This window comes from Microcaecilia unicolor, chromosome 9 (genome assembly GCF_901765095.1).
Source record: "Microcaecilia unicolor chromosome 9, aMicUni1.1, whole genome shotgun sequence".
Lineage (NCBI taxonomy): Eukaryota > Metazoa > Chordata > Amphibia > Gymnophiona > Siphonopidae > Microcaecilia > Microcaecilia unicolor.
The window spans coordinates 227,180,010-227,198,339 of NC_044039.1; the positions used below are offsets into that span (position 1 = coordinate 227,180,010).

At 46.0% G+C, this 18,330-nt stretch overlaps 1 protein-coding gene across 5 annotated transcripts in view; it reads left to right on the forward strand.

The window, feature by feature from the left end:
• The window catches only part of ENTPD5 (ectonucleoside triphosphate diphosphohydrolase 5 (inactive)), a 223,831-nt gene that overhangs the window by 98,690 nt on the left and 106,811 nt on the right, over window positions 1–18,330 (forward strand). For all 5 annotated transcript variants that reach the window (XM_030213808.1, XM_030213810.1, XM_030213807.1 and 2 more), the window contains one exon: window positions 3,148–3,227. In XM_030213808.1, coding sequence (XP_030069668.1) covers window positions 3,148–3,227 — 80 coding nt within the window. The remainder of the gene's footprint in view (window positions 1–3,147; window positions 3,228–18,330) is intronic.

The following is an 18,330-nucleotide window of genomic DNA, read 5'->3' on the forward strand; positions in this document are numbered from 1 at the left end:
AACCTCATGATGACACCACTAGCCAAGACCTTATCCACCCAAGGCCTTAACCCATATCTACACTGATGACGTTACATTATATATCCCCTACAAACATGATTTGGCAGAAATCACCAACAAAATCAAGCTCAGCTTAAACATCATGAACTCATGGGCAAATGCATTCCAACTAAAACTCAATACAGAAAAAACACACTGCCTCATCATCTCATCCCAATACAATACATACAAACCCACAAACATTAACACCCCTGGATACACCCTCCCTATCTCAGACAGCCTGAAAATTTTCGGAGTAACAATCGACCGTAACCTCTCACTAGAGACCCAAGCGAAATCCACCATAAAGAAAATGTTTTTCTCAATGTGAAAACTCAAACGCGTGAAACCATTTTTCCCCGAGGGAAATATTTTGTAACCTGATACAATCAATGGGACTAAGCCACGCAGACTACTGTAATGGAATCTATGCGGGATGCAAAGATCAAATCATAAAAAAACTTCAGACCACCACCCAAAACACAGCAGCCAGGCTTATATTTGGAAAAACATGTTTTGACAGCTCCAAACCACTCCAAGAAAAACTGCATTGGCTACCAATCAAAGAACGTATCACCTTCAAAATCTGCACGACTGTTCATAAAATTATTTACGGTGAGGCACCTAGATACATGACAGACCTTATTGACCTGCCAACTAGAAACACCACAAAATCTGCACGATCATACCTAAACCTCCACTACCCAAGCAACAAAGGACTCAAATACAAATCCACTTATGCATCCAGCTTTTCCTACTTAAGTGCACAATTATGGAACACACTGCCAAAAATAGTAAAACCTATGCCAGACCATCTTAAATTCCGGAAAGCACTAAAACAGACCTTTTCAAAAGAGCATACCCCACCGACTCAACATAAGAATACATGGACACCTGCGACACGATGTAACCAAAGAACATAATGGACATTACCTGACTCCTCCCCCATCTATCCCTCCCTAAATTCCCCCCAATTGTACCTACCAGGTACCTTATCTATCACAATATCACCTTGTATTCATTCACACCATGTATTTGTTCAGACCGGAATCGGCTAACGCCGTTAACGGTAATATGTAAGCCACATTGAGCCTGCAAAAAGGTGGGAAAATGTGGGATACAAATACAACAAATAAAATAAAAATAAATAAATATTTCCTCCGATTTGTTTGAAAAGTATTTCCATGTAACTTTGAGTGTCCCCTAGTCTTTGCATTTTTTGAAAGAGTACAGTACAAAATTGATTCACTTCTACTAGTTCTACACCACTCAGGATTTTGTAGACCTCAATCATACTCCCCCTTGGCCATCTGTTTTTCAACCTGATGAGTCCTAACTGCTTTAGCTTTTCCTCATATAAGAAGGAATTCTATCTCCTTTATTATTTAGGTTGCTCTTCTTTGAACCTTTTTTGATATACGTAACGCAATACTCAAGGTGAGGTCGCACCATGGAGTGATATAGAGTATTATAGTATTCTTTGTCTTATTCATCCGCACACTGGGCAGAAGATTTCAGCATATTGTCTATCAATAGAAATCAAACAAAATAAAACATGGAAAAGAAAATAAGATGATACCTTTTTTATTGGACATAACTTAATACATTTCTTGATTAGCTTTCGAAGGTTGCCCTCAGCATATTGTCTACCAAGACACCTAGATCTTTTTTTTGGGTGTTGACTCCAAGATAGACCCTAGCATCAGGTAACTGTGGTTCAGATTATTCTTCCCAATGTGCATCACTTTGCATTTGTCTACATTAAATTTTATCTGCCATTTGGATGCCCACATAAGTAAGATGTCTTGTTCTATTGTTTCCCTAACCATGCTTTATCACTGGCTGGTTTTCTAGTCATTTTTTTGTTTTTTTAGTTACATTTGTACCCCGCGCTTTCCCACTCATGGCAGGCTCAATGCGGCTTACATGGGGCAATGGAGGGTTAAGTGACTTGCCCAAAGTCACAAGGAGCTGACTGTGCCTAAAGTGGGAATCGAACTCAGTTCCTCAGTTCCCCAGGACCAAAGTCCACCACCCTAACCACTAGGCCACTCCTCCACTACTTATCCACTACCTGTACAGCACTCCTGTTTTTTCTTGATACTGTTTTTATCCTGTCGCTGTCAATTAAGATGTATATGATCTTTTGTCGCTGAATAATGATTTTTATACTTTAGTCACTGTGGGCCCTGTTGACTAAGCCGCGCTGTAGGTGTGTTAACTTTTTAGCTTGCGCTAATGCTAAGACACCCATATATTCGTTAGTGTCTTTAGCGTTAGCGTGCACTAATTTTAAGCGCACACTAAAAGGTTAGCACGCCTATAGGTCAGCTTAGTAATTGGGGTCCTAGGCATGCTATATTGAGTTATTTGAATATTTTGATTTTATTATTTATATCACTATGATGTTTTAAGTGAGTATTCAATATTTGTTTTTATTGTGTTTTTATGTTATTATATACATTGATATGTATTTGTTGCTCTTTAGCCCCTGATGCATCCCTTTTGTGGGTGAAACATGGCCAGTGTCGGGCGTTTTTCTAGGTTTATACCTCATTAAAGATTTTTATCTGACCATACCTCTGGTCTGCTAGCTTTTGTTCCACCTCATTGTAGCTTTCTGCATTGTGCGGCCAGTCATTTGTGCATACTCCTGTGGTAACAGCATGCTCTGGTTCACTCTAACTTTCTGCATTGTGCGACCAGTCGTATGTGCATACGCCCTGTGGCTCGCAGTAACTTTCTGCATCAGCCCTCCAGTATTCAAACCCAGATTTTCTTCATGGCATGGCAGCTAAGTGTATAGTATTGCTGAACAAGCAGAAGGAAGAGGAGGGCCAATCTTCCAATCACAGTTTTGATAGAAGGTTTCTAACACCCCACTGTCGGCACCACTTTGCCTTTGTTGATCCATGCTTATTTCTGATACCTCCCTAAGAAACATGTCTGGAAAAGGAAATCGTGGTGTTGAAAGTTCCTTTCCTACAACATATTTGCATTCTTACAAATGTCCAATAAAAAGTATTACAAGCTACAAACATTTCTAATTGTCTAAGAGAAATTATGGGCACATTTTCATTTTCCTTTCTGATTTTTGATACATTTTAGGAAACACTTGAGCAGAGTCCCTTGGATTTTATCACATCATTTAAGATGTTCCACACCACTTATAAATTGTATACTCACAGGTGAGTAGCTTTAAAAGTGCGAATGTTTACATTTGTGTCACCATCTCTGTGTTGGAAAGGCTTATATTTTATTTAAAAAGCTTTCATGTAATGCATTACCTGATTAATCATTCAAAACAGTTAACAATCACATTTAAAGTATAATGGGGTCAATGTTCAGCGTTTTCCTGACCGCCGCCGGCAATATGTCTGCAACAGGCCACGTCCGGCTCTGACATTGAAGTTCCGGGTTTACAGAGCTGGCTAAACCATAGCCACTTACGTTCGATATTCAGCATTTACATAGTAACATAGTAGATGACGGCAGAAAAAGACCTGCACGGTCCATCCAGTCTGCCCAACAAGACAAACATATGTGTATACCTTACCTTGATTTGTACCTGCCTTATTCAGGGCACAGACCGTACAAGTCTGCCCAGCAGTACTTCCCGCCTCCCAACCACCAGTCCCGCCTCCCATCACCGGCTCCGGCACAGACCGTATAAGTCTGCCCTCCACTATCCTCGCCTCCTAACCACCAACCCCTCTTCCCCCCACCTGCTCCGCCACCCAATTTCGGCTAAGCTTCTGAGGATCCATTCCTTCTGCACAGGATTCCTTTATGCATATCCCACGCATGTTTGAATTCCGTTACCGTTTTCATCTCCACCACCTCCCGCGGGAGGGCATTCCAAGCATCCACCACACTCTCTGTGAAAAAATACTTCCTGACATCTTTCCTAAGGCTGCCCCCCTTCAACTTCATTTCATGTCCTCTCGTTCTACCGCCTTCCCATCTCCGGAAAAGATTTGTTTGCGGATTAATACCTTTCAAATATTTAAGTGGCTATGTTGAACCACATAAAGGTAGGACTGACATTTATGGTGTCCTATTTAAGCAGTTACCATGGCTTCTTAGGTGTTGAACATTGCTACTTCATTGGCCAAGTGCTGGCTTCGCCCCTCTAATTTCCCCAAAATAGCTGGGTTTATGTTCATAAATACATAAGTGTTGCCATACTGGGACAGACCGAAGGTTTCCAACAGTGGCCAATCCAGGTCACAAGTACCTAGTTAAGTGCTAACTGGACATGTTCAGTGTCACTAGCCAGTTAACTGCTGCTGGAAAGGGGATGGGATTTGATATACTGCCTTTTTGTGATTACAATCAAAGTGGTTTACGTATTACGTGCAGGTACTTATTTTGAACCTGGGGCAATAGAAGGTTAAGTGACTTGCCCAGAGTCACAACAAGCTTCAGTAGGAAGTGAACCTGGTTCATCTGGGTCTCAGGCCACTGCACTAAGCATTAGGCTACTCCTCTACAAAATGAGTGGTTAGCCTCAAAAAAGCGATGTATCCAGCTAGGAGCCACTTAAATCACTTTTAATATCAACCCCCAATGTGTCTTTACCTCTGTTTTCCTCATTTTCCATTTCATCGTCTGTTATTTAATTCAAGATTTGCTATATGCCTTCTGTGTCAGACACAGGAAATCTGTTTGTCTAAAATGAAATCAGATGAGACGGGGGAAGAAACAATAAAATCAATGGGCCTGATATTCAAAGCGATTTAAGTGGACAGGAGAGGCAGTGCTGCTCAATATTGCCTCTGACCAACCATAAAAAAATGGGTAGGTCGGGGGTGGTGTTGGGGAGGAGCCAGCAGTTATGTGGGTGCTGGCAATATCCAGTGTCATAGTAACATAGTAAATGACGGCAGAAAAAGACCTGCATGGTCCATCCAGTCTGCCCAACAAGATAAACTCATATGTGCTACTTTTTGGGTATACCCTACTTTGATTTGTACCTGTCCTCTTCAGGTCACAGACCGTATAAGTCTGCCCAGCACTATCCCCGCCTCCCGCCACCGGCTCTGCCACCCAATCTCGGCTAAGCTCCTTAGGATCCATTCCTTCTGAACAGGATTCCTTTATGTTTATCCCACGCGTGTTTGAATTCTGTTATCGTTTTCATTTCCACCACCTCCCGCGGGAGGGCATTCCAAGCATCCACTACTCTCTCCGTGAAAAAATACTTCCTGACATTTTTCTTGAGTCTGCCCCCCTTCAATCTCATTTCATGTCCTCTCGTTCTACCGCCTTCGCACCTCCGGAAAAGGTTCGTTTGCGGATTAATACTTTTCAAATATTTGAACGTCTGTATCATATCACCCCTGTTTCTCCTTTCTTCCAGAGTATACATGTTCAGGTCATCAAGTCTCTCCTCATACGTCTTGTAACGCAAATCCCTTACCATTCTCGTAGCTTTTCTTTGCACCGCTTCAATTCTTTTTACATTCTTCGCAAGGTACGGCCTCCAAAACTGAACACAATACTCTAGGTGGGGCCTCACCAACGACTTATACAGGGGCATCAACACCTCCTTTCTTCTGCTGGTCACACCTCTCTCTATACAGCCTAACAACCTTCTAGCTACGGCCACCGCCTTGTCACACTGTTTCGTCACCTTCAGATCCTCAGATACTATCACCCCAAGATCCCTCTCCCCGTCCGTACCTATCAGATTCTCCCCGCCTAACACATACATCTCCCGAGGATTTCTATTCCCTAAGTGCATCACTTTGCATTTCTTCGCATTGAATTTTAATTGCCAAACCTTAGACCATTCTTCTAGCTTCCTCAGATCCTTTTTCATGTTTTCCACTCCCTCCCGGGTGTCCACTCTGTTACAGATCTTAGTATCATCTTAGTGTCAGCACCCACATAGCTAAGTAGGTGACTTTAGAACAGCTCAAAAGCCCTTCCCCCACCCCCAGGTCTATCTGATGTCCGTGGCAGTCCATGGCATCATTGGGGGCAGGATAAAAAAACCCTTAATTCCTGCCCCTTGCGGTTTCCCTAAGAAAATGGCTGCCATGACCTCTTGCGGCAGCTTGTGGTGATGTAGGGAAGCTGCAAGGGGCAGGAACAAGGGGGCAAGCTGAGGGGAAGGAAGGAGGGGATTAAGTTGGGAGGAGGCTTGGGAGAGGGGCTTTTAAAAGTAAGAAGCTAGCAAAAGAATCAGTTGGACCGTTAGATGACCAAGGGGTAAAAGGTGCACTCAGGGAAGACATAGCCATAGCAAAGAGATTAAATGAAGTCTTTGCTTTGGTTTTCAAGGAAGATTTGGGAGAGATACTGATGTCAGTAATGGTATTTAAAGCTGATGAGTCAGAGAAACCAAATGAAATTTCTATAAACCTGGAAGATGTAATGGCGCAATTTGACAAATTGAAGAGTAGCAAATTGCCTGGACTGGATGGTATTCATCCTAGAGTACTGATATAATTGAAAAATGAACTTGAAGAACAATTTTAGTAATATGTAATTTATCTTTAAAATCAAGCATTGTACCAGAAGATTGGAGGGTGGCCAATGTAACACCGATTTTTAAAAAAGGTTCCAGAGGTGATCAGGAAATTATAGACCGATGAGCCTGACATCAGTGCCGGGCAAAATGGTAGAGACTATTATAAAGAACAAATTACAGAGCATATTCAAAAGCATGGATTAATGAGACAAAATGAAGAGAAATCTTGCTTCACCAATCTATTACATTTCTTTGAAGGGGTGAACAAACATGTGGATAAAGGTGAGCCGGTTGATATTGTGTATCTGGATTTTCAGAAGATGTTTGACAAAGTACCTCATGAAAGACTCCAGAGGAAATTGGAGAGTCATGGGATAGGAGGTAGTGTTCTATTGTGGATTAAAAACTGGTTAAAAGGTAGAAAACCGAGAGTAGGGTAAAATGGTCAGTATTCTCAATGGAGAAGGGTAGGTAGTGGGGTTCCCCAGGGGTCTGTGCTGGGACCGCTGCTTTTTAACATATTTATAAATGATCTAGAGATGGGAGTAACTAGTGAGGTAATTAAATTTGCTGACAACACTAAGTTATTTAAAGTTGATAAACCGCTTGAGGATTGTGAAAATTACAAAAAGACCTTACGAGACTGGGAGACTGGGCATTCAAATGCCAGATGACATTTATGTTTAAATCTGTTTATTAACAATCCAACATGAAGACAACAATCCACACCATGATAAGTAAAAGTATTCTCTATGAGGCCAAACACAAATCAACTACATATATCAATAATGGGGGGGGGGGGGCCTTTGTTCTTATAGCCCCTCAGAAAGACCACACCTCTACCTTGGACAGCTGAGCCTAGCTCAGGATGATGGCTGGTCACCTCCCGACTTGCAAAGAGTTCTTCCATTCTCCGTGTGTAGTCTCCCTTAACACTATGTTACAACATTGTCATGGTAAACACATCTATATAACACTATTCAAAAAGGAAAACTTCTCACATTTCACACAAAGATAAATAACGTAACTGCACTTGCTTCTGTACAACAGCCAAGCACTTGTCTAATCAAAAATGAGTTACAAATTTTTTCTTTTCTCCCCCCCCCCCACCACCTCCCCAATCCTTCTCTGTGTCTCAAAAGTGACAACACCCAGCACTTTTGTAATAATAAGCATCAGTCAGAAAAACAGACACCTACTAGCCGGTTTTGTCCACCCCCCCCCCCCCATTTCCCCTCCCACTACCCCCTCTGAGGAAACGTCCTATCCCCCCAATAATTGTGCGACAGGAATGACCTACACCATACAGTGTACCTAAAGTGAATTCACCATCAAACGTCTCCCTTTAGGAGACAAGCTTTGGATATATGGCCCCAAATGTCCAGAAACTGACTCTGCCTCCTCGAGGAGCCTCCCACTCCCCTCCTTTCAAATAACATGAACTCATGTAGTTTATTCCTCCAGTGCCAAAAGTCCCGGGGGGACTCCACCACCCACTGACTCATTATGAGCCGTTTGCCTATCAGACAAGCTTTCCTATTCAACTGACGGGCCGCTCCCCCCTGTAAGATCAAAAGTTCATATTTGTCAAACAGTATCCCCATCGGGGAGCACATGACTCTCGATCCCAAAAGTGATTCCAAGTACTGAACAATAGAATTCCAGAAAAATCTCACCTTGTAACAATCCCACAAACAACGAAAGAAAGACCCCGGGACCCTTCCACATTTTTTTTTTGTTACATTTGTACCCCACGCTTTCCCACTCATGGCAGGCTCAATGCGGCTTACATGGGGCAATGGAGGGTTAAGTGACTTGCCCAGAGTCACAAGGAGCTGCCTGTGCCTGAAGTGGGAATCGAACTCAGTTCCTCAGGACCAAAGTCCACCACCTTAACCACTAGGCCACTCCTTTCCCACACAAGGGCGTCTTCACCCCTCCCATCTTAAAGATCTGAGCCTTTGTAAGATAAGCCCTGTGTAGAATCCGAAATTGGCATTCTCAGAGCCCTACATTTCCCGTAAGGCTCAGTATTCTGGCTATCAAGACATCAAAGTCTAAGGAAAGATGTGGCCTCAATAAGTCTCCCAACCACCTCTGTTGAATCACATCCCTATCCTTACGGGCCAAATACTTTCCCAACGCCTTGTGTAGACCGGAAATGGAGAGGCGCTCTCCCATCACCGAATGAAAGAACTATCGCAAGAGATGACAATGTCTCGACCCCAATGCTGCCTTGTCTAAGGAATCGACATAGTGCTTCAACTGAGTATAGGCGAAAATACCCCCCATGTTGAAACCCACACCAAGGGCTCCCAGGTTTAGCATTGAACCTGTTCCAGTCTAGTGATACCCTGCCACGCCCATGTCCGAAAAACCTCATTCTCCAAACCCGGCTGGAACAACAGATTCCCCCGAATGGGTAGGATATCCGAGACCCACCTATTTAACCCAAACATCCTCATCAATTCTCTCCGAAGATTCCTCATAGGAGTCAGTAGTATACTGTTCCGCAGCGCAGCCGGGATTGACTTACTGGGGGCATGCAGCAAAAAGTAAACATGACAAGGTGCATAGTACTGGCTTTCCAATTGTCGAGATGTATAATTGTCACGCGCCAAAAACCAGTCTCCAAAATAGCGCAAAAGACAGGCCCAGTTATAGCGCCGCAAGTCTGGCAGGCCAAGGCCACCTTCACCCCATGACCCCTGCAGCAAATTCAAAGGAAGCTGTGCTTTCTTGCCTCCCCAATAAAAACGTCTGATCGCACCGCTAAGTACTTTCAAGTCTCCCTTGCCGAGATACAGTGGTAACATGTGCATTAAATATATCCATCTAGGGAATTCCACCATTCGGAACAACTGGATCCGCCCACTAAGTGACAGGGGCAAAGACGTCCAAGCGCGCAACCGCTCCCTGGTCGCCCTCGACAATCTAGAGACGTTTAACTGATACAACTCAGAGACCCTCATGGACAGACACAGACCCAAATATCTAAAAGATCCCTTTGCCCAGCTAACAGGGAACTCTGTGCCCCACCTTTGCCGCAGACCATCCTCAGAAGACAATGCAAAAGATTTAGAATAAATGAGCCGGAACCCCGCAAAGTCTCAAAATTCCCGAAAAAGTTCCAGAAGATCAGACAAAGAGGTATGTGGCTCGGTTAAATGAACCAGCAGGTCGTCTGCAAAAGCCGACAGAAGAAACTCCGATCCCCTTATTGGTACACCCCTGATCTCAGGATGGAGTTGAATTTCACGAATAAGGGGATCTAGAGATAAAACAAACAAAAGGGAGGATAAAGGGCATCCCTGCCTCGTCCCTCTATAAATCCGAAAAGACGCTGAACGCTCTCCATTTACCCACACGTAGGCCTGCGGTTCCAAGTATAAAACCTGAATTGCCTCTATGAAGAACTTCTCAAAACCATAATGTCTTAACACAGCAAACATGTAGGACCAATTCACCCTGTCGAACGCCTTCTCGGCGTCAAAACTAACCAAAAGTGAAGTAAGATGTTTCTGGGCCACAACCTCCAAAGATGCCAAAATGGACCTAATATTTTTAACTGCTGTCCGCCCCTTCACGAACCCTGCCTGGGACACATCAACCAATGATGGGAGGACCATAGCTAACCGGTTAGCCAACACTTTAGCATACAGCTGCGCATCAACATTGAGAAGCGAAATGGGCCTATAAGATTCAGGCTCCTCCACTTTCTTCCCTGCCTTGTGAATCACTACAATCTGGGCCTCCTTGAAAGTATCTGGAATCGATTGAGTTAGCATCATTGAGTTAAATAAGGATATTAATGGCGTCTTGACCCTGTCAAAAAACTGTTTGTAGAACTCTACTTGATAACCATCTGGTCCTGGGGTCTTATGAGAGGCACATTGTTGCAAGGCTAACATTGTTACCCTCAGTAAAAGGTATATTGAGCCGTTGCTGTTGCTCAGCAGAGATCTGAGGTAAATCTAAATTGTCCAGTGTGAAGATGAGGCTTCTGCTCCCACTCTCCAGCAGGCCTCACTGGCCTGTGGCCTCTGAACAGGACTCCAAACCGTCTCTTCTCAGCATCCTGAGCAATCCAACCTCAAGCTCCTGGGCCCCTTTCTCACTCAGGATGAGCTGGTTCTCAGTATGCAAATTGTATGCAGATTAGCATGTTATCCTTTCACGCTCAGGGTGACCTGGTTCTCCAGAGGCAAAATTAAACAGGTCTTACCAACATCATATTCAGGCAATTCTTTATTCCAGCCCCTGGGCACAGTTCTTCTAGCTTAAATACTTTATACATTTACATATCTTCATACTGAGCCTCCCCACACAGATTCCTGGGCTCAGCATTAACCTCAATACTTTGGGGACTTCTAACCCCAGGCTTTGCAGCCTGCTTCTCAGTACTGGGACACACAGCCCTACTTCTTCTTTGGACACCCAGTCCTTCCTTCCTTGGACACCCAGTCCTTTCTTTGAACACACAGTTCCTCTAAGTACTGAGGCTACACAGTCCAACACTAATGCTTTAGGGACTTCTTACCCCAGCCTGTTTTTCTTCCTTGAGCACACAGTCCACCACAAGTCCATAGTGTTTAGCCAGTATCTTCCAGGGGAATCTCTCTTCTCCTGCTGCCAGCTCACTTCACTTCCTTTCACCTCTCAGGTGGGTATAAAGTGGTTAATTAGGTACACAGGACCCAGCCCATAACCTCCTACACCTGTGGACCTCCCAGGGCTCTCCCCGGTCCTAGCGACCTCCACCTCCCAGCCCCTAATGGCTCCCTCTAGTGGCTCACCCGGACATCCTGGACATTTTTAGGAGAACATCGCCATCTAGTGGCCTGCCCCGGCTAGGACAGCCTCTTATTTATCACACCAGGTACATATCACTGTCCAACTCCCCATCGGGATCAGGCGCATATAGTGCTTTATAAAACTATCCAAAAGTATCTGCAATGTCCCCGTCTTCACGCATCATCCGACCATCCCGTGCCTTCACCTGCAACACACGATTGACCCCCCCCCCCCTTTTCTGTGAAGCATCCTGGCTAACAACCGCCCCGCCTTATTACCATATTGAAACAAGCGATATTTATAGTAGTTCTGGGACTTAACTGCTCTTTGATGTAGCAGTTCATTTAACTCTTTCTGTGCCTCCAACAGTGCCCCCCTACATCCGGGAGTCGGGGTACGTCCATATACTCTCCTTAGCCTCTGTACTAATGCTTCTAGATGCACTATTTCACTATCTCTCGCCCTCCGCGTTTTCGTGGAATAGGCGATGATGTCCCCTCTTAACACAACCTTTGCTGTTTCCCAAAAAAGGGCAGGCTGATCCACGTGTGCACCATTATGGTATACATAATCATCCCATCTGTCTGCCAAATAAATTTGAACTTTCGGATCCCTCACAAACTCCAAAGGGTATCGCCACATCCGACTACCCGGACCTCTCACCTTGTTGATCAAAAGCAACCAAACCGGGGCATGATCAGAGACCGCGTACGGTCCAATCTCCGCCTTCCGCACCTGAGAAAACAAAGAATGGGAAACAAACAGATAGTCAATGCGAGACTGAGAGCTATGTGCCCTTGAAAGATGAGTAAAATCCTTCTCAGAGGAGTGCAACACCCTCCACACATCTATTAGTTCCAGAGCCTTACACAGCGACGAGAGTGCCCGGCCACCTCCCCCCGAACTCCGGGCACCTGGACTGGATTGATCCATGAAGGGAGTTGAACACTAAATTAAAATCTCCTCCTAAGATCAGCTCCCTCCCTGCATACGGAGTCAGTCTCCTAATCAAAGCCTGAAAAAAACTTTCATTAAAGACATTTGGGGCATATACATTACATAGCACTAAAGGGCAACCCGCCATCTCCACCTCCGCTTGCACCCACCTCCCTTCGGGGTCAGCTCTAACCGATTTGAGCTGAAGTGGGATTCCCTTGCGAAAAAGAATCATTACCCCTGCTTTCCTCCCAACCACTGGGGCCTCCACCAAAGACCCCACCCAAGTTCTTTTAAACTTCGCATGCTCCTCCGAGGACAAATGTGTCTCCTGAAGAAAAGCCACATCAGCCCTCTGTCTCTGCAACACTTGCAGTATCTTAGTACGTTTAATGGGCGATGTGACTCCCTCCACGTTCCGCGAGAAGATTTTAAGTGAACTCATAAATCCAACACTCGTGCACTTTCCTTATAAGACTAACCCTTCTTAAAAATCCGGGAGAATGCCCCCCAGCCCCTGGGCACCTCCCCAACAACCACCCACTCCCGTCGCACTTCTCCCAATGTTTCTTCAGACATCATCTCAGCCTCCCTCCCTCCCTCCCCCCTTATCCCCGACCCGCTCCTTTCCAAACCCCTCATCGCCCCGTTAGAGCCTAACCACGCGAGCTCCCCCCCCCCACCTTTCAAGATAAAGTATATACCCACACACATACCCCCTCCACACGCCTCACCATCAAACATACCAAGCTACTGCCCCATCATATATATCACACCAAACCTCACCTTTACAAATCCCAGCTAATCTAACTCAGTAGAGGATAAGAATTAAAGAGAACAAATAACTCATCCTTTATCCAAAACCTCCCCCACTAAACAAATCTAACGACTTTTCATGCCAGGAGCTAAGGCATCATATAGTCCAAGAAAAATACCTGAAATGTCCTTATTAGACTACCCTGCCTCAGCCTCCCACCAGGACCATAGTAGTCCAGGCCCATCCGGCCTCTGCTCCAGTTCCACTTGTCAGCAAAAATATGATCTTCATGCTGGCCCCTCAGCAGCCAAAACCTCTTGCAGAAACTTCATCACCTCTTCCGCCTTGGTAAAGAACTGCTGGGATCCTTGATGCCAAACCTTCAAACGTGCAGGGTACAGCAGAGCAAATCGTACGTTCTTGGTGAACAATAGCTGACAAACCTCACGAAATGCTTTGCGTTGCGAAGCCACTGCACTGGAAAAGTCCTGAAAGCAACGCACAACCGATTCTTCATATTTCAGCTGCCCGACCCTCCTGAGCGCTTGAAATATGTCCTGCTTGTGTGTAAATTTGTGTGTCATTTGTTTCTCCTTCAATGTTCAGGTCAGCAAGTCTCTCCTTGTATGGTTTGCAACACAAATCCCATACCGTGTTTGTAGCTTTTAGAAAGTTAATTATCCTTTGAGCAGCGACTCCATTATTTTCCCACCACCGACGTGAAACTTACCTTCTCCACTACTGCCAACTCCAGTCTTCGCGCCTTCTGTCTCGCTGCACCCTACGCCTGGAATAAACTTCCTGAGCCCCTACGTCTTGCCCCATCCTTGGCCACCTTTAAATCTAGACTGAAAGCCCACCTCTTTAACATTGCTTTTGACTCGTAACCACTTGTAACCACTCGCCTCCACCTACCCTCCTCTCCTCCTTCCTGTACACATTAATTGATTTGATTACTTTATTTTTTGTCTATTAGATTGTAAGCTCTTTGAGCAGGGACTATCTTTCTTCTATGTTTGTGCAGCGCTGCATACGCCTTGTAGCACTATAGAAATGCTAAATAGTAGTAGTAGTAGTAGTGTAAAATTCAGAACTTTAAATATCACCACTCTCGGACGCAAATCTTCCTTTCGCATGGGTCCCAGCCTGTGGGCTCGCTCCACTCGCAGCGGACCCGTAGTTGATGGCAATTTAAGAGCTGTGGGGAGCCAGGTTTCCAAAAAAGATCTCAGATCGCCTTCTTTCACCGTTTCCGGCAACCCCACCATCCGCACATTGCTCCGCCGGGCCCTAGTCTCGATATCCTCCAGCTTTGCTTCAAGGCAGTCTACCTTCTGTTGCAAAGCCTTGCCCGCACTCTGCTGTTGCTGGACCAAGTCCTCGACGTCCAACAGGCGTTGTTTATACTGGGTAAACTCCAACTATATTCCACCCAGCTTTTCGTTGATCCCCTGGAGCTGATCCGTAATCTTTTGCCATTTTATTACTACTACTACTTGACATTTCTAAAGTGCTACTAGGGTTAAGCAGCGCTGTACAATTTAACATAGAAGGACAGTCCCTGCTCAAAGGAGCTTACAATCTAAGGGACAAATGTACAGTCAGTCAAATAGGGGCAGTCTAGATTTCCTGAAAGGTATAAAGGTTAGGTGCCGAAAGCAACATTGAAGAGGTGGGCTTTGAGCAAGGATTTGAAGACGGGTAGGGAGGGGGCCCGGCGTAAGGGCTCAGGAAGTTGATTCCAAGCATAGGGTGAGGTGAGGCAGAATGAGCGGAGCCTGGAGTTGGCGGTGGTGGAGAAGGGTACTGAGAGGAGGGATTTGTCCTGTGAGCGGAGGTTACAGCGGGAACGTAAGGGGAAATGAGGGTAGAGAGGTAATGAGGGGCTGCAGACTGAGTGCATTTGTAGGTAAGAAGGAGAAGCTTGAACTGTATGCGGTATCTGATTGGAAGCCAGTGAAGTGACCTGAGAAGAGGGGTGATATGAGTATATCGGTTCAGGCGGAATATAAGACGTGCAGCACAGTTCTGAACAGATTGAAGGGGGGATAGATGGCTAAGTGGGAAGCCAGTAAGGAGTAGGATGCAGTAGTCAAGGCGAGAGGTAATGAGAGCGTGGACGAGAGTACGGGTGGTGTGCTCAGAGAGGAAAGGGTGAATTTTGCTGATGTTAAAGAGAAAGAAGCGACAGGACTTTGCTATCTGCTGGATATGCACAGAGAAGGAGAGGGAGGAGTCGAAGATGACTCCGAGGTTGCGGGCAGATGAAACGGGGAGGATGAGGGTGCCATCAACTGAGATAGAGAGTGGAGGAAGAGGAGAAGTGGGTTTTGGTGGAAAGACGATAAGCTCGGTCTTGGCCATGTTCAGTTTCAGGTGGCGGTTGGACATCCATGCAGCAATGTCGGATAAGCAGGCCGATACCTTGGCCTGGGTCTCCGCGGTGATGTCTGGTGTGCAGAGATATAGCTGGGTGTCATCAGCATAAAGATGATACTGGAAACCATGAGATGAGATCAGTGAGCCCAGGGAAGAGGTGTAGATTGAAAAAAGAAGGGGTCCAAGGACAGATCCCTGGGGAACTCCAACAGAGAGCGGGATGGGGGTGAAGGAAGATCCATGAGAGTGTACTCTGAAGGTGCGGTGGGAGAGATAGGAGGAGAACCAGGAGAGGACAGAACCCTGGAACCCAAATGAGGATACAGACGCTTCTAGCATGGTGGAAACCTCTGCCGCCACCTCTGCAGCCCATGCGGAGCTCACTGTCGGAGGACTTCCACTGCGTGCGTCTGCCATCTTTTGCTCCGGCGCTCTGGTTCGCTTCCCTTCTTTCTTCCCCGATTTTGTCACCATCCAGCGCTCTTGGTCACGTTCCGCTCAGCACAGAAGCAGCCGCTGGCTTTCCCCCTCTCGTGGGTAAAATCCTGGGTGAAAGGGACTCTCCAGTCACGTTATAAAACTCAAAGAACTGCAGGTGAGGAGGGAGCTCCGCACAACGACACCCTCACTCTAGCCGTGCATCACGTGGTCCTCCTGGCAGATGACGTTTAATGTGAGCAAGTGCAAAGTGATGCATGTGGGGAAAAAGGAACCCAAATTATATCTACATAATGCAAGGTTCCACATTAGCAGTCACTGACCAGGAAAGGGATCTAGGTGTCATCTTTGATGATATGTTGAAACCCTTTTCATTGTACATAAGTACATAAGTAATGCCACACTGGGAAAATACCAAGGGTCAATCGAGCCCAGCATCCTGTCCCTGACAGCGGCCAATCCAGGCCAAGGGCACCTGGCAAGCTTTCCAAACGTACAAACATTCTATACATGTTATTCCTGGAATTGTGGATTTTTCCCAAGTCCATTTAGTAGTGGTTTATGGACTTGTCCTTCTCGGCAGCCTGTCCAGGCTCAGTCCCAGCGTGCTCGTTCTCATCAACAGCGTGCACCTAAGGCCACTGCGGCTCCCCAGTACAAGCAGGGGATGGGCGTTTGACTGGCTCCAGTTCAGCATAGCCTCAGTAAACGTGTCCATACCAGATGAATTGCCGGTTGGGGGGAGGTTAATGTTTTTTCACCAAAGGTGGATTCTTATAACCTCCGACCGGTGGGTTTTTCAAATGCTCACATGGGCTCAGCCCTTGTATATATTGACCCCAAATTTGCATGAAAATTTTTTTCCTTTTTGGGCTACCTCTCGCCTCTGGCTTCCCAGGTTGCCATTTCATGTATTTGGGTCCGCCAATGCCAATATGCAGGTGGATCCTGGGATATCCATTTTTGTAATATGGTCTTACGAGCCATCAGGCAGACCTTACGGTACCACAGCCTGGGTCCTTTCGCCTGTGAGTTAAACGCAGACTGTGTGTCCAGCACGTAATGGTCCCACGTCCCCCTACCGTTACCTGCACTGTTTTAGTCAGGAAGCGCTGAATTTGCCTCCAGAATGCACTAATACTCGGGCAAGCCCAGAAGGCATGAAATAATGTGGGAGCTTCATTGTCACATTTAACGCATTTTACATCCCTAGTAGGATTCATATGTCCCCATTGTTGCCCTGAAATATAAGCTCACATTGTCACTCTATATCCACTTTCTCTGAGCCTCTCGTCTATGGTAAGCTTTGGAATGCGTCTCAATGTGGCTCCGACATTCCAGTTTCCCAAATGCCCCCCCGAGTCTTGTTCCCACTTGTGTTTGATGTATCCTAAGTCTTTGGTGGGGCCCCTTTGCACCAGTGCACGGTTTATAGTTGACACTGTCACTCCTACCGCCTCCAGGGCCTGAAAAAAGGTTTGTATCTGATCGCCAATTTTCAATCATAGTGTAATTTGGTTAATGCTCAAGATGTAATGTTTGACTTGCACATATTGTGAAAGATCCGCCCCTCCCTCCGGGGTCCGCGGGATCTTGCCTCTGCCTTGGACAATTCGGATACAAATCAGGCTTCATGTCCCAACCTCCTAGCCCATTGTAGTCCACAAGGCAGGGCTTGCAGAAATCAAACTCAAAAGAAAATCAGCAAGTCTCTTTATTTTCCCTCTGGGATTCACAGTCCAGCAGTTCAACACAAAAATAAAGCAGGCATCCTAAACACAATCCCCTTTGTTTCTCCTCTCAAGGCACTAGCACAACAGGGGTAAACCCCACTCCATTTCACTGTTTCCAGCACTCAGTTTGTTCCACCTTAAGCAGTCTACAGCCCCGTGCTCTCCTTCTCCCCCTCCCCTTTGAAAAGGGGAAGAACATCCGTGAAGGAAAAAAAAACACAAGAAAAAGAAAGAAACTGCTCCCGGTTTCCTCCTGGTGCTTTGGCAAACAGTCCCAATAAACAGTTCCTAATAAACCACTTCTTCAGGCTTGAGCAAACACTTTCCAACAACCAGCTTCCTCCCGCTGTGAACAGTTCACACAGGGGGAGTCAATAATCCCTCTTCAAACAGCACCTTTAACGCCCAGTTCATAACAGCCTGAACTCGCTTTGGGGAGAACAAAAAGGTCCCCCACCCTTTCTTGGGTCACTCTCAATACACTGACCCTCCTCCCTCATGACCCTTTCTCTTTCCCCTTGCAACCCAGCTGCCATACCACGAGTTCACCTGCTTTTTCAGCTTTTTTCCTAAGGAATGAGCCCAGGCTGTGAGGTCCATCGGCTCCTCTGGGTTCTCCTCTCTCTCCCTCTCCTCAGCCTCTTGCCATTCCATGGGTTACTCGTCCCACCCACTTTTCAGCTGTTCCTCGTTCACCTGATTACCCTCCAGGGGCCCCTCCCTTGCCTTGTCAGAGTTCTCCCCTGTGACCTGCTGGGGAAGGTAATCTCTATACC